Source organism: Antechinus flavipes, chromosome 2 (genome assembly GCF_016432865.1).
Source record: "Antechinus flavipes isolate AdamAnt ecotype Samford, QLD, Australia chromosome 2, AdamAnt_v2, whole genome shotgun sequence".
Taxonomy (NCBI): domain Eukaryota; kingdom Metazoa; phylum Chordata; class Mammalia; order Dasyuromorphia; family Dasyuridae; genus Antechinus; species Antechinus flavipes.
In genome coordinates this window covers 275,091,428-275,108,087 of record NC_067399.1, presented here as the reverse complement: position 1 = coordinate 275,108,087, position 16,660 = coordinate 275,091,428, and the positions used below count along the sequence as shown (strand labels likewise).

General features: G+C 35.5%; 1 protein-coding gene across 1 annotated transcript in view; it reads left to right on the top strand.

Moving 5' to 3' along the window:
* Positions 1-9,215: 9,215 nt before the first annotated feature.
* PLA2G4E (phospholipase A2 group IVE) overlaps positions 9,216-16,660 on the top strand; it is a 117,265-nt gene continuing 109,820 nt past the window's right edge. The window contains exon 1 of the mRNA XM_051977135.1: positions 9,216-9,889. Coding sequence (XP_051833095.1) covers positions 9,713-9,889 — 177 coding nt within the window. The 5' untranslated portion in view covers positions 9,216-9,712. The remainder of the gene's footprint in view (positions 9,890-16,660) is intronic.

Genomic DNA, 16,660 nt, shown 5'->3' with positions numbered 1-16,660 from the left:
CTCCACTTCCTTTTAAAGTCTACATTCATCTTCATTGTTTCCATGACACTATCTATCCATCTCATCCTCTGCCATCCCCTTTTCCTATTGCCTTCCATCTTTCCCAGCTTCAATCTTTTCCATTTTTTTGGAGGGGGGTTTCTCAGGTGGGCTTTCAAGGAGCCCCACCTCTTTATTGTTTTATTGTTCTCAAATGATTGCCTGTTTTTACTACTTTTTTTTTTTTTACTACTTCACCACTACCAGCTTCACCTTATACCTCCAATATTGTCAGTCTCTTATCACATTACCAAAGTATGTAAGCTTTAGCATCAATATTTAACCTTTCAGTGAAACTATCTGAAGATTCAAAGAAACAAGGGAAAACTTGTATGAATTGATACAGAAGGAAATAAGCAGACCCAGGAGAATAATCTATAAAATGCCCATAATAACATAAAAAGAATATATAATACATAGTAGTATAAAGAGAAATAACACTGAATTGATTAACACAATGAGCAATCGTTAGACAATTGTCAGTGGATACCTCCCCCTTCTTGGAAGATGTGGTGAATTGTAAGTATGGAATGGGGATTTCAGACATAGCCGATATGTTGGGTGGATTTTCTTTGTCTAGATTTCCTTCTTTACTCAGGAAAGCTAGATGGTGCAGTGGATAAAGTGCTTGGCTTGGAATCAGGAAGCTTTCTTTCTGAATTCAAATCCAGTCCTATATACTTGCTAGACTGGGCAAGTCATTTAACCCTGTTTACCTCAGTTTCCTCATCTGTAAAATGAACTGGAGAAAGAAATGAAAACCACTTCAATATTTTTGCCAAAAAAACTCTAAAAAAAGTCATGCAGAATTGGGCACAACTAAATAGCAACACAGCTTTTTTTTTTAATTACAAAGGAAATTTCTATTGAGTGGAGATTACGGTGGAGAGAAATAATGGGGAAGTTATTATTGCTGCCTTGTTCTTGAAGAGCATCAATGACATCACAAAGGTAATGTCTCGACTTGCTGGTGAATAAGATTTAAATGAGGTTAGATGAATAAAATATTTGTTTAAAAAAAAAAAAAAGAAAGAGGGAACACCTAAATTTTTTTTTTTTTTTTTTTGTATTTAGTTGGGATTTTGGAAGGCTACATACATAATTGGAAGCAGAAGCATATAGCTAAGGATGAATACAAAAGAATAATACACTTAGAATCTCTTACTAAAGGGACAAAAGGGAGATAGCTAGAGAACTGCATACCTGCTGTGTAAGTCATACTTATAGGTAGGGTGAGTATGGCCCAGATGCCAAAAAGAACTTTGTCCATACTGCAGTGTTCCTGCCAATTTTTGAGAGCCTAATAGAATAAATAATAAATAAAATTCCAGAAGGACTAAACTAAAAGTCCATTAATAAATGCCTAGTCCTTGACCCACACTTAACACCGTACACCAAGATGAGGTCAAAATGGGTTCATGACCTAGGCATAAAAAATGAGATTATAAATAGAAAAAAAAATAAAAATAAATGCCTAGTCCTCTGGAATGAAAATATTCTCTACATATTCTTAGTTGCCATGGATAGTCATGTTCTTAAACAGGAATATGGTATAGCAACATCTTGTCTGCCATCACATTATATGGCCCTTAGTCTCATTCTGTTCATAACACGGTAGGGGTGTCCTTATAGGATAGGGTAACCCCAGTAGGAGTATAAATTGGGAGATGTTGCTAATTGTCTTTCTCAGATGTGAAGGATATTCAGGAATTCTCCTTCTAATCCCATGGGAGTACAATTAGCTTTGTGCTTATGTTTATTGTATTGATGGCAAACAAATTTGTAAATAAGTCCTGGCCATTTTGTCCCACCCCAACTAGGGGTATTCCTTTTCCAAGCTTAAAGGGATATGGATCCATATCCAACAGTTAGTCTCATTGAAAGTGTGGCTGGCATTTGAGATCAAGTACTGCTGGGCTAAAGTCAATCATGGCAGGTTTCAGATGGGAGTGATTGACTTCAGCCCAGCAGAGGACACAATTGCTGATGAATCCCCTGGACCCAGTCAGGCTAAAAAGACACTCCAACATCAATCCGTGGTTCTTTACTACCTATTTATTTGACCCTGATAATTAGAATCTTGTCCCTTACCTGTACTTGATCTCAAATGCCAGGCACACATTTAATGTCTTTTTCTCCCCACCTACCCTAAAGATTGCTACAATTAGAGACAGATGCATGTGTGTGTGTGTGTAGTTATTCTATACATTTATTTATAAATTTTTTCTCTGGATGCATACAGTGTCGTTTTTCATGTGTTCTTTATTTTTAATTTTAGTATTTTTAATAATCAAACAATATTGCTGTTACTGGACACAACGTTCTCTTGGTTCTGCTCACTTTGCCCTTCATTATTTTGTGCAGGTCTTTCCAAGTCTTTCTAAGATCATTAAGCATCATTTCTTTCTTTCTTTCTTTTTTTTAAATAACTTTTTATTGACAGAACCCATGCCAGGGTAATTTTTTACAGCATTATCCCTTGTACTCACTTCTGTTCCGATTTTTCCCTCCCTCCCTCCACCCCCTCCCCCAGATGGCAAGCAGTCCTTTACATGGTAAATATGTCGCAATATATCCTAGATACAATATATGTTTGCAGAACCGAACAGTTCTCTTGTTGCACAGGGAGAATTGGATTCAGAAGGTATAAATAACCTGGGAAGAAAAACAAAAATGCAAATAGTTCACATTCATTTCCCAGTGTTCTTTCTTTGGGTGTAGCTGCTTCTGTCCATTCTTGATCAATTGAAACTGAGTTAGATCTTCTCTTTGTTGAAAAAATTCACTTCCATCAGAATACATCCTCATACAGTATCGTTGTTGAGGTATATAATGATCTCCTGGTTCTGCTCATTTCACTCAGCATCAGTTCACGTAAGTCTCGCCAGTCCTCTCTGTATTCATCCTGCTGGTCATTCCTTACAGAACAATAATATTCCATAATATTCATATACCACAGTTTACTCAACCATTCTCCAACTGAGAGCATCCATTCATTTTCCATCTTCTCCCCACTACAAACAGGGCTGCCACAAACATTTTGGCACATACAGGTCCCTTTCCCTTCTTTAGTATCTCTTTGGGATATAAGCCCAGTAGAAACACTTAAGCATCATTTCTTATAGCATAGTAGTATTCTATCACAATCATACCCTAAATCTTATTCAGCTATTCCCCAATTGATGAACATTCTTGCAATTTCTAGTTCTTTGTCACTACAAAGCTAGCTTGCTCTTGGGTATGGATAGTCAGGATTCAAACTAAATGATTTCTTTTTATAGATAGAAATAAACAACTTTCAATAAAGGCAAAAATATATTTATTGATGCATTTGATCAGGAGGAGAATGAGATTAGTCCTGCCCCAGATTTTCCCTCACTCATTACAGCATTATAAGAAGTGTACCTCTGCAAGGGTATTTCTAGACCACCATTTCCTATAGATTCATCTTGTGCTCAAATTGGTTGACTCAGACTAACTTGGCACAAGTGCAACCACTTTATATTTAATTTCAATCAGCCGATCAGCAAGTATTTATTATATATCTACTTCATTTTAGACACTGTGCTAGGTGCTGGGAAATATAAGAATATAGAATTAAACAATCTATTGGCAGGAGGAATTGGATTTATCTTGCATGATAGGCACAATAATGCATTATTGGTGGGGTTGAGAATTGATCCAGCCATTCTGGTGAACATTTGGAAATAAGCCCAGAAGACTTGAAAATTGTACATATCCTTTGATCCAGCAGTACCACTTCTAGATCTATATCCTAAAGACATTTATAAAGGGAGGAGCCAAGAAGAAGACCTATTTGTGCAAAAATATTCATAGCGACTCTTTTTGTAGTGGCTAAGAATTGGAAATCAAAGGGATGCCCACTAATTGGGGAATGGCTAAACAAGTTGTAGTATATAGTTGTAAAATAATATTATTGTGCCATAAGCAGCTAAATCACTATTGATTAGGGAAATACAAATTAAGACAACTCTGATGTACCACTGTACACTTCTCAGATTTGCTAAGATTACAGGAAAAGAAAATGATCAATTTTGGAGGGGATGTGGGAAAACTGAGACACTAATGTATTGTTGGTGGAGTTGTGAACTGATTCAACCATTCTGGAGAGCAATTTGGAACTATGTTCAAAGGGCCATTAATCTATGCATACCCTTTGATTCAGCAGTGTTTCTGTTGGGCTTTGTCCAAAAAGATACTAAAGAAGGGAAAGGGACCCACATGTGCAAAAATATTTGTGGTAGCCCTTTTTGTAGTGGCCAGAAACTGGAAACTGAGTGGATGCCCATCAATTGTGGAATAGTTGAATAAGTTCTGGTATACGAATAAAATGGAATATTATTGTTCTATAAGAAATGATGAGCAGGTTAATTTCAGAAGAGCCTTACATGAACTGATGCTAAGTGAAGTGAACATAACTAAGAGAATATTGTACACAATACAAGATTATGCAATGATCAACTGTGATGAACTCAGCTCTTTTCAACAATGAGGCAATTCAAAGCAGTTCTAAGACTTGTGATGGAAAATGCCATCTGCATCCAGAGAGAGAGAACTGTGGAGAGTGAAAATGGATCAAAGTATTGTATTTTCACCTTTTTTGATTTGTTTCCTTGAGTTTTTTCTTTATTTCTCCTGTTTTTCCTCTTTGATCTGATTTTTCTTGAACAGTGTGATGAATATGGGAATGTTTAGAAGAAATGCACATGGTTAACCTATATCAGATTTCTTGCTGTCTTGGGAATGGGGAAGAGAGGAGCAGAGGGAAAAAAACTTGGAATCCTAAGTTTTGCAAAGATGAATATTGAAAATAATTGTTTGCATGTATTTGAAGAAATAAAATACTATTAAAATTTTTAAAAAAGAAGTGATAAGCAGGATGATTTCAGAAAAACCTGGTTAAGACTAACTTGAACTGATGCAAAGAGAACAGAAACATTATTCAAGGAAGAATTGTGAATGACTTAGCTATTCTCACCAATACAATGATTCAAAACAATCCTAAAAGATGCATAATGAAGCATTTCTTGAGAAAGAACTCTTTTTTTTGGCTACAAACTGAAGCATACTATTTTATTCACTTTCTCCTATTTTTTCTTTTATTTAAGCCTTGTATAAAGTGAATAATATGGAAATGTTTTACATGATTGCGTGTATATATAAAACCTATATTTGATTGCTTATTGTCTCAGGGAAAGGGATGGGGAGGGAGTAAGAGAAGATTAAAATTGGAATTTAAAACTTAAAATATGTTTAATATGTAATTGGGAGTCAAATTATATACATATAAACATATGTAAACACATATATACACAAATTTTGATGCCTGCAGAACTCAGCAGATGTCATTCTTCAGTTATGTTATTTTTTAAAAATATGAAACTGCAAACTTAAGAGACATCATAGTATGTGGGGGAGGAAAGGGAACCCACAATCCATTAGGAATATATAGGTTCACTGGAAGGAAACAGAATTATTGGGGGCAACCATTTCTCTTTAAAATCTAACAAAATTTTCCTTTAAAATGCACAATGCATGAATGGCTAACTGTATCTGTCTAGGTGGCACTGACCTTTCTTCTTCAAGGCTCCTATTTGGGGTCCAAATAGGTCTTGAGAATAAAGAAATGAATGGGAGGAAAAATGATGTAGTAGATGGAACCAGATCTCAGTCAGCAAGACCAGGATATGTAATTAGGGGTGAAATTTTATATATATAAACATAACTGTATGTATATACACATGTGTATATTGTATGTGTACATGTTTGTATGCATATGTGTATATATGTATATGTATCTGTATATATCTCTGTCTGTCTATCTTTCTATCTCTCTATCAGTCTGACCACTTGTCCTGCAAGGTTTAGGGGGTGAAAATAAAAACAATTAGTTTATTTAGCAAAGGATCAAATTTAGGCTTGTCATCCAGAAAAACTTTCTAATAATTAGAACTATTCAATGCAAAGAGCTGCCTTGAAAGGACATGGCTTCTCATTCGAGATATTCAAATAAAAGTTGGTTTATGACTTGTAGGATGAGTCAAAGGGAGGATTCTTGAATTAAGTATGAATTAAATTGAATAACCTCTGAGATATCGTCTATTTCTGGATTCTGTGATTCTGTCCAATTCATCTCTAAATCCTAAAATGTTTGGACCTTTTCACAAAGTAATCTGAATCATATTTATGCAAAAAATGTTTTGAACATAGTACATGTTTAGGAGTCCTTAAAGGCCATATAGCCTAATTCTACTTTCCAAACAAAGAAACTAAGGCTCAGAGGAAGTTTGGTGACTTGCCCACAGTCATAAGTATTAACTCGGAGGTAATGTTCAAGCCACTACACTACTCTGCTTAATACATTTTTTTTTTAAATATGTGAAACCAATGTGCCTTTATTTTATGTGTGTTTGTATATATACATATATATTGCTTTAAAAATAATTTATGAAATAAAACATTTTGATAATATAATAAAAAAGATAATTACAAATCTATTAGATACAACTTGCTATCCCTTTTAAATATATAATACAGTTATCATGTAAATTTCTTTTCCTTTTTATCTTGCTTTCCCCCTCCTCTCTCCTTTCCCCACCCTAGCAATGACTCCCACATAAATAGACATATCTATATCTATATCTATATCTATCTATCTATCTATCAATGTGTAAAATTATTTTATACATACTTCTATTTATCAATTCTTTGTCTGGATGCAAATAGCATCTCTCTTCAAATGAATTATTTTGAATTTGTGTATTTATAATAGTCAAAATGACTTAGTTACTCAAAGTCATTCTTAAAACAATATTGTTGTTACTGAATATGATGTTCTCTTGGTTCTGCTCACTTTGCTCTTTTTTTGCTTTATACATTTTGATGAATTGACTTTATTTTCAGAAAGTGACATTTGCTGGCTTTGTTCGCTGATTATTGGGGTATATTCACACTGAACCCTGCAGCCCCCTATGTACTGATTACATTTAGATTCACAATTCCAACTGAAGCTGGGCTTAAAAGAAAAGGCAGAGTCAAGTCAACAAGCATTTAAGTCCTACTATTTATCAGGCACTGTGCTCAACACTGGGGATACAAAGGCAAAAAGTAGTTCTTGATCTTAATAAGCTTCTAGTCTAACAGAGGAACATGTAAACATCTTAGTACAAATAAGATATAACCTGGATAAGTTAGAGACAGTCTCAGAGGAAAGACACTAAGCTTAGGGAGATGGGAAAAGGCATCTAGGAGAAGGTGAACTTTAGTTGAGAATATGAAGAAAGCCAGGAAATAGAGATGAGAAGGGAGGTGTTCCAGGAGTGAGGGACAGTCGATGAAAATGTCTGGAGTTGGGAGGTGCTGTGGGGTATGGGGGACCATAAGGAGGTCAGTCTCACTGGATCTCCCAGAACATGAGGGAGAGGAAGACTAGAAAGGTAGGAAGGGACTGGGAGGCTATGAAGGGCTTTAAAAACCAAAGAATCTTATATTTGATCCTGGAGGCAATAGGATGCTACGGCTGTTGATTGATTATCTTTCTTTGGGGCCTCTTGGCATCTGGACCAGATTGGTTTCTTTTTAGCTCTGAACACAAGGGTTATTTTATTTTTCTCCTCCTCAACCCTTTTTGGTCCACCCTGTGATTTTGTTGGTATAGGAATATCTCTGTGAGAAAACTTTCTCTACCATTGTAGATCAGTCCTTTCTCTATATTTTATAATCTTGGTGAAGTTTTTTTTGGCAGAGAGTTTAAGCACCTAGCCAGAAGAGACTGTTATTGTTGTTGGGCTATTATTATTTTCCTGTATCAGCCAGCACCCAGCATGATGTCTGGCACATAGTAGGTGCTTAATAAATACTTTTTGAGGTGTTTTGTCCAAAGTCTCACAGAGAGGCTGTGTCACTGGCAGGATTTGAATCCTGATCTTACTGACTGAGGCCTGATTCCATCTATTAGGATACATTTCCTCCTATCCATTTCTCTTTTCTCAAGATATATTTGGATGATCAGCAGGATGATTTCAGAAAGGCCTGGAGAGACTTATATGAACTGATGCTGAGTGACGTGAACAGAACCAAGAGAACATTGTACACAGTAACAAAATTATATGATGATCAACTGTGATGGACTTGGCTCTTTTCAAAAATGAGGTGATTCAGCCTAATTCCAATAGACTTGTGATGGAGAGAGCCATCTGCATCCAGAGAGAGGGCTGTGGAGAGCCTTGTATTTTCACCTTTTTTGTTATTGTTTGCTTGCTTTTTGTTTTCTTTCTCATTTTTTCCCTTTTTGATTTGAGTTTATACAGCATGATAAATGTGGAAATATGCATAGAAGAATTCCAAATGTTTAATATATATTGGATTACTCACTGTCTAGGGGAAGAAGTGAGGAGAAGGGAAGGAAAAAATTTTGAAACACAAGGTTTTTCAGGGGTAAATATTGAAAAGTATCTTTTTTGAAAATAAAAAGCTATTATTTTTTTTAAAAGATCAATTTGGACCCCCAAATAGGAGCCTTGGGGAAGAAGGTCAATATCCAGCTTAGGCAGATATAGCCAGCCATTCATGCAATGTGCATTTCTCTCTCTTTTTTTTTTTATTATAGCTTTTTCTTGACAGAACCCATGCCTGGGTAATTTTTCAACATTGTCCCTTACACTCACTTTTGTTCCAACTTTTCTCTTCCCTCCCTCTACCACCTCCCCTAGATGGCAAGCAGTCTCATACATGTTAAAGTATATCTTAAATACAATATATTGTGCAGATCCATATAGTTCTCTTGTTCCACAAGAAAATTTGGATTTAAAAGATAAAAATAACTTGGGAAGAAAAATAAAAATCATGCAATGTACATTTTAAAGGAAATTTTTGTGAAATTTTGAAGGGAAATGGTTGTGCCCAATAATCTTGTTTTCTTCTGGTGTGCCCAAATGTTCCTAATGCATATAGGCTGTCTTCCCCCGCACCTCCTATGATGTCTCCTAAGTCTGTGGTTTCAAACTTTTTAAAAATAGCTTATGACTGAAGAACGGCTGCTGCTGAGCTCTGCAGGCATCAGAACTGAAACATGACCTAATGATTTCTGTCAGTGCTCCTGTCTTTGGTTGTCCTGAATTATCTGGGCCTGGAAATAGAGCTTGGGCCCATGGGACTGTATGACCAAGAAGTGTCCTAGGGTGGGGGTGGGGGAGAGACCCAACCCAGCTATCTCTCACCTTCTTTAAGGCACTAAAAGAATTAAAAGGCTCCAATGCTTTAATTGGTGAAGAGACTGAGATCCCCATTGGTTGTGATTTGTTCAGCGTCATTTAGGTAATAAGCAGCAGAAGGAATTTAAAATACAAATTGTAGTGTAGCCTTTTTCCTTCAGTCTGACTTTGGTTTCTTTCTCTCTTCTTAATAATTAATCAGATTTATCTTCAGATAGTATCTTGGTGGTGTTGTTTCTCATTCTGAGCAAAGTTCCCTGGAAGCTGTCTTTGTGTCCTTCCCAAAAGCTCTTGCACCAATGTAATTGGCTCGTTTATTATTGAGGAAGGGTAATGTGCCTGAGATTTGGTCCCGTGGACCTAGGACATTTCCCGGGTCTTCTTTATTGTCATTTCTAGAGGGGCATAACTAAGCAGTGTGGAGGCAGAGCAGGCTGAAAATGAGCCAGCAGGTTCCAGGAGACAGTCCAGACCTCGGAAATAATACATCGGCCCCCCAGGGGGCTGAAGAGGCCAGCTGGATGAGAAAGGAGTTGAGCGATTCTGAGGGCATACAGGATCTGAGACCACCTGTCTGCCCATCTTCACTTTCCCCCAGTATCCCCCAGGATTCCCAGGTAGGTCACTGCAATCTTGTACTTGGAAAATGTAATTCTTTTTTTTTTTTTTTCCCCCCACGGCATTTCTTAGAGTGCTGTGATCACTGTGAAAAGAGGAAAGAAAGCTTTCTATAAGAATTTATGTCTCCTTCTGCCTTTGTGTAGTATTTTATTTTGCAATTTTATGAGGATTATTAATTTAGATATTGAAGGGACCTAAAAGGTCCTTTAGTCCTGCCCACCCCCACCCCCTACATTTCTTCTTATACTGATTAGGAAGTAGAGCCCACATGGGTTGTGACAGCCAATATAACTCAGTAAACGAAAAACCCAGGATTCAAACCCAGCTGTTGTGACATCTAATCCAACACGATTTCCTTTGTACCCCACTATCTCCCAAGGCATTATCATGAAATAGCACATTGGTTGTTAAAACTACTATGTTGGTACCCATCAGGGATGTACTAGAATCAGTTTGAGCTGGCTGGTTGAGGTTTGTTAAATTTTCAGTGTGAAACATTTATACTTCTGAAATCAGAAAATTTATAAATTAGGATTTGATGTATTTTTTCTTAGTTGTCTAGATTAAATAAAGTGATGGAGAATATATATATATATATGTATATATAATTTATTTATTTTTTTAAAATTTATTTTTGCTGAGGCAATTGGGGCAAAGTAACTTGCCCAGGGTCACACAGCTAGGAAGTATTAAGTGTCTGAGACCAGATTTGAACTCAGGTCCTCCTGACTTCAGGGCTGGTGCTCTATCCATTGTGCTACCTAGCTGCCCTGATGGAGAATAGTAACAATGCAGATTAAACTTCAAAGTGTGGACTGTGTACATATTTGGGGGTTGGGGAGGGAAAGCTAGTTTTTAAACATTTACCAGCACATCCCTGTCTCTATCCCTCAGAAAGATACATGAGAGCAGATGCTGTGTTTTTTAAATGTTTTGCTTTTCCCTTTCTTCCCATAGCATACTGCATATAGTAGATGCTTAATAACTAATGAAAAATGATCTCATCTCCTCTTGTCTGGACTATTGTTTTTGCTATTTTGTTGTATTTAAAAATACCAAGAATAAAATGTACAAAAAATTTTAAAACAGAAATTTTCTTGATGCATTATATTTTGTTTAAAAAATCACCTATGTTTCATCTCTTTATTCTTTCCCTTCCCAGAAGATCATTCTTTATTACAAAAGGTAGTTTTAGAAACATACTTCAGCAAAACTATCTACCACATTTCAAAATTCTAACTTTATTTGTAGTGCTTCATCCCCACAATTCTGTATTCTTTCAAAGAAGAGAGGGAGGTACCTTTTCAAATCTTTTCTTTGGTACTGTTCTTTTTTCACAGCATTCATTTTTAATTCTTTTGTTGTTCTTTGCATTTACATTGTTGTGGTCACTATGTATATAATTCTTCCCATGTTTCTCTTTATTGTATTAATCATTTCTTATAGTAGACTAATATTTCATTACATTTATTTATCACAACTTATTTAGCCATATCCCATTTGATAGACATCTACTTTGTTTCCAATTCTTTAGTCCTACATAGAGGGATTTGGAAGTATCTTTTTTCTAATGCTATTAGCTTTTGTAGCCACTGGTTGTGTTTTTCTGATGTTAGCCACTACTGTTAGCATCTCAGCATCTCATTTAAAATCAATTAATTTTTATAAAGGATATATGCTTCGAAGCTAAAACAAAAACAAAAAGATAAACATTTCCTATCTAATACTCAAAACTTCAGGCGTACATTCTCTCTTTTTTTGCTGAGGCAATTGTGGTTAAGTGACTTGCCAGGGTCACACAGCTAGGAAATGTTAAGTGTCTGAGACTAGATTTGAAATCAGATCCTTCTGACTTCAGAGCTGGGACTTTATCCATTGCGTCACCTAGCTGCCCCTCATTCTCTCTTATCTTATCTTCATCTCTGGGGAGAATAGGTTCTCATTTAGCTACATTTCTATGTAATATTTATCCCACTGATTTTCAGTTGCATCATGTCAGATGAGTCCTTATCTCAGCTAATGTGAGGTAGAATCTGAAGGTCACTCCTGAAAGTAATTTCTTTTTAAAAATTTTTATTTATTTAATATTTTCCCTAGTTATATTTGAAACAATTTTTTTAACATTTGTTTTTAAGTTTTTTGAATTCTAATTTCTCTCCCTTATCCCCATCCACAATTAAGAAATCACTTGTGAAATTATGCAAAACATTTCCATAAAAGTCAAGTTGTGAGAAAAATAAACAAAAGAAAAACCTTCAAGAAAAATTAAGTTTAAAAAAGAGAGAGATAGAGAAAGAGAGAATCTTCAATTTGTATTCAGACACAATCAGTTCCTTTTCTGGGTATGGATAGAATTTTACATTATAAATCCTTCAGACTAGTTGTGGATGATTGTACAACTGAGAATAGCAAATTCATTCACTGCTGGTCATCCCAAAACATTTCTTTTCTATTCCATCTATTCTGGACAGCTTTTTTTTCATGATAAGTCCTTCAGAATTGTCTTGGATCATTATATTGTTGAGAATAGCTAAATGTATTCTAGTACATTTTACTTTGCTTGCATTCATGGAGGACTTTCCAGATTTGTTTGAGTGTATGTGTGTGGGTGTGGGTGTGTGTTTTTTTTTTTTTTTTTTTTTTTACCTGAGAGCATCCTGTTCATCATTTCCCATGGAACAATAATATTCCATCATAAACACATACCACAATCTATTGAGCCATTCTCCAATTGATGGGCATCCCCTCAATTTCTATTTTTTTGTTTTTGCCCTGAGAAGAGGGCCGCTATAAAGATTTTTTGTACATATAAGTCATTTTCCTCTTTTTTAAAAAACTCTTGGTATTTATACCAAGTAGTGGTGTTGTTAGGTCAAGAGATATCTATGAATTTATAGCCTTTAGACACAGATCATATCTTCTGATCATTTATCAATTGGGATATGGTCTTATTTTTTATAAATTTGATTCAGTTTTCTCTATGTTTGAGAAATGAGAGCTTATCAGAGAAAATTGCTTGAAATTCACAGAGCAGAGTAAACTTGAACTAATTGCAGAATGATTATGTATACCCAAGAATTTCTAAGGTATTTTTGTTACATAGCATCACTCATTTTTATGGAAGTGGGTTCTCTAGTGTCTTTCATGATAGGATATACTATAAGAGAAATACTATAGAAAATATTTGTCTTGGACATTACATATCTATATGTATACTTGACAACAATAACTTTCATTTTTGTTTTTGTATGCCCAGAGCTTGACACAAGTGCTTAATTTATGTTTATTGCTTGCTTGATCTAGATAATGTAAAAGGATTTTGTGTGTGTGCATACACAGACACACACACATAGACACATATACTGCTCAATATGTTGCTGTGGTGTTGGATTTTGTAATGGTATTTATGTATTAATAGACCTGTGCAGGGGCATAGATTTGGTAGCTGCCTGCCTGTTATGTCTTGAAGAAGTCACAAATACCTATTTATCCCAATACCTTCTCTTTTATTATCACTTCAATACTTAGAATTCCCACAAAGGGCCTTCTTTTATATTATTACATTATCCCTGAAAAGACTATTATTAAAATGCAAGTCATTTGAGTAAGCAACATGTTAATACCTTATTTTCAGGTTACCAGAGAAAGTAGTGACTGCCTAGGAAAAAATTAGAGTTTATTGCCTTGGATTATTATTGATCTTTTCTCATGTATTCCTATTGGCTTCCTGACTAGATATAAGTTCCTTAAGGCTAAACAAGGTATCTCACAGGCAGGAATGTGTATATAAGCTCCCCAAATTGTTAAATTTACAGTGTGAGAATTATACCTCAAAAATTGGAAATGTTACAAATCTGGGTTTGATTTATTATTTTGCTGATTGTCTAGATCTAAGAAAGTAATGGGAAAATGATAACAATACAGATTAAACTTAAAGGTATGTTGTGGAAGAACTTAGTGTAGTAACAGAAATATTCAGCCATATTCTCCCAACATTCCCCTCCAAAAAACTTACAAATAATGCCTCCTCAAATGGAATTCTGGAGTGGCCAAGCTCACAAAAGGTTAGAGTGAGATGTCCTTGCAGTCAAAGACAACATAGGCAATCAGAAAGAAAGATTTGTGATATGGGGAAGGAGGCTTACCTGAAGTTCATATTAGAGGAAACAGTAATAGTAGTATTAGGAGGTGGTGATAAAAGTAGCAGCAGCTTTCAAAGCTTTCAAGCCAGAGATGATAAGGGATTTAGTAGCTGGTCAGAGTTCATAGTTCCAGATCAGAACTGAGTTGTTTCTTTCTTTTTTCCTTCCTCCCTTCCTTTCTTCTTTCTTTTACTTTTAGCATCTTCTTATTTTATATGTTCAATTGTGTAATTTTTAATTTAATATTTTATTTTCCCCTATTACATGATTTTCAATATTCTTTTTAAAAATTGAGTTCCAAAAGAAAATTTTAAAAAGAAAAATAAAAAAATTGAGTTCAAATCTCTCCCTCTTTCCCCACCCTTCTCATTGAGAAGGCAAACGATTTCATATAGGTTACACATGCAAACATATTTCCCTATTATGTTGTAAAAGAAAATAGAGCAAAACAAAAACTTAAGAAAAATGAAGTAAAAAAAAGTTTGCTTCTATTTGTATTTAAATTTCATCTGGGGATGGATAGCTTTTTTCATGATAAGTCCTTTAGAATTGTCTTAGATCACTATATTATTGAGAATAGCTAAGTCATTCACAATTGATCATTTTACAATATTGCTGCTACCGTGTTCAATGTTCTCCACAACTAGTGATTAATTTCAATTTGAGGTAAATGGTTAATAGCTTCAGCATTGATTGATGATGAGCTGTTGAGAACACTATGGAAGTGTTCAACCCATCTCTCTGAGATCATGTCCTTTTCACTGATCTGTGGCACCATCAGTTATGAATAGTTGAGATGTACCATAGGCCTTTGATCCATAAATGGCTTTCAGTACATTATAAAAATGCTTTGGATGGTCATTCTCCGTATAAAAATGAATTTTATCTGCCTTCTTACTAAGCCAAGAATCCTGCATCTCTCTAAGTTTCTATTGTACTTTACTTTTGATGGAACTGAGTGCTGTCTTCTTAGATATGGATGAACTATTCTGTGGAGTTCTTGTTTTTCATTTAGCAACTTCTGAATTTCCCCATCATTGTCATCACACTAAGACAAGCACTCACCAGGGGGTCAGAAAAAGTGATACAAGGACACTCTCAAGATTTCTCTTAAGAAATTTAGAATTGGTTGTATGACATAGGAAAGACTGGAATATGATTGCCCAGCAAAGCATTCCCTTGTCAGAGAAGATTTTGTGTTCTGAACAGGCAGAATTGAATTAGCTGAGAAGAAATGCTAGATGCACAAAGTTAGAGAAGCCATCCCAAAAGTTCATAGGGACTATTTGTATCTGATCTGTGGCAGAGCATTATTGATCTGATTAGCCACAGTAGAACACACTGTAATCTGACTCTAAAAGAGTAATATCATTTTGATCTTCTTCAAGAATGAAGGACAATAATTAACCAACTGACAATGTTGTCTCAGTTCTACTCATTTCACTTTGCATCAATATATGTAAGTCTCTCCGGGTTTTTTCTGAGAGCATTTAGCTCATCATTTCTTATACCATGACAATATTCCATCACAATCATATGCCACAAATCATTCAGCCATTCCCCAGCATCCCCTCAATTTCCATTTCTTTGCCATCAGAAAAGAGTAGCTATAAATATTTGGACATGGTTCCAAATTGCTCTACATAATAATTGAATTTGTTCACAATTCTACCAACAGTACATTCATGCATTCTTGTTTCATTTGAGAAGAACTTTGAGTCAAGATGGAATGGGAACCCTGGAACGCAACTGTTTGGTACCTCCTTTGTTTATATTTTCTTCTGGGTCATAGTTCAAAGGCACTTATATTCAGTTAAGAGGGAGTAGAAATCTTGAGGGGTAGTAATATTTCACTAAATGACTTAGTATCCTAAGGAACAGTATTGTTTTTGGTCCCAAGGGAGGAGTAATATTGATAGTAATCCCAAAGGATCTGGGGATTGTTGGTGCTATGAGTATGGATATGAGTTTGGAAGATGGTGCAGTATGGCAAAAATAATGGTTGAGGCAATCAGTCATGGGATCAAAGAGTCTTTTCCTCAGTCCATAAACTTAGGTGAAATCACATCAGGAGGGACAGTTTGAGCTTGGACTCTCAGACTAGTAGGTATATGGAATAGGTGGCTGAGGGAATCTGAAGGCCTGTCTGTCCAAAAATAACAGTCATTTCTGACCCAGTCCTCTCTTAACTGGTAAAATGATCATTGTTAGAATCACTAACTAGCCAATCAAGGTGGGAGAGTATTGTCTCTAAAAGACCCCTGTTATCATGTCAAGTCATCAACAAGCATTTATTAAAGATGAGAGATATGCCCCCAAATGACAGAACCATTTCCTGACTTGAAGGAGTTCACCATATAATGGAGGAAACAACACGCAAATAACCATATACAAACTATATGCAAACAACAACATACAAATAAGATGTAGAGAAGATAAATTAGAGATAATCTCTCAGGGAAAGCATTAGCATTTAGAGACTTTAAGAAAGGCTGCTTGCAGAAATTGAGATTTTTTGACTGAGACTTGAAGGAAGAAACCAGGGAAACCAGGAATCAAAGGATCAGAGAAAAAAAATTCTGGATCTAGGGGACAGTAAGAAAAACAGCCTGTGTACCCTGTACA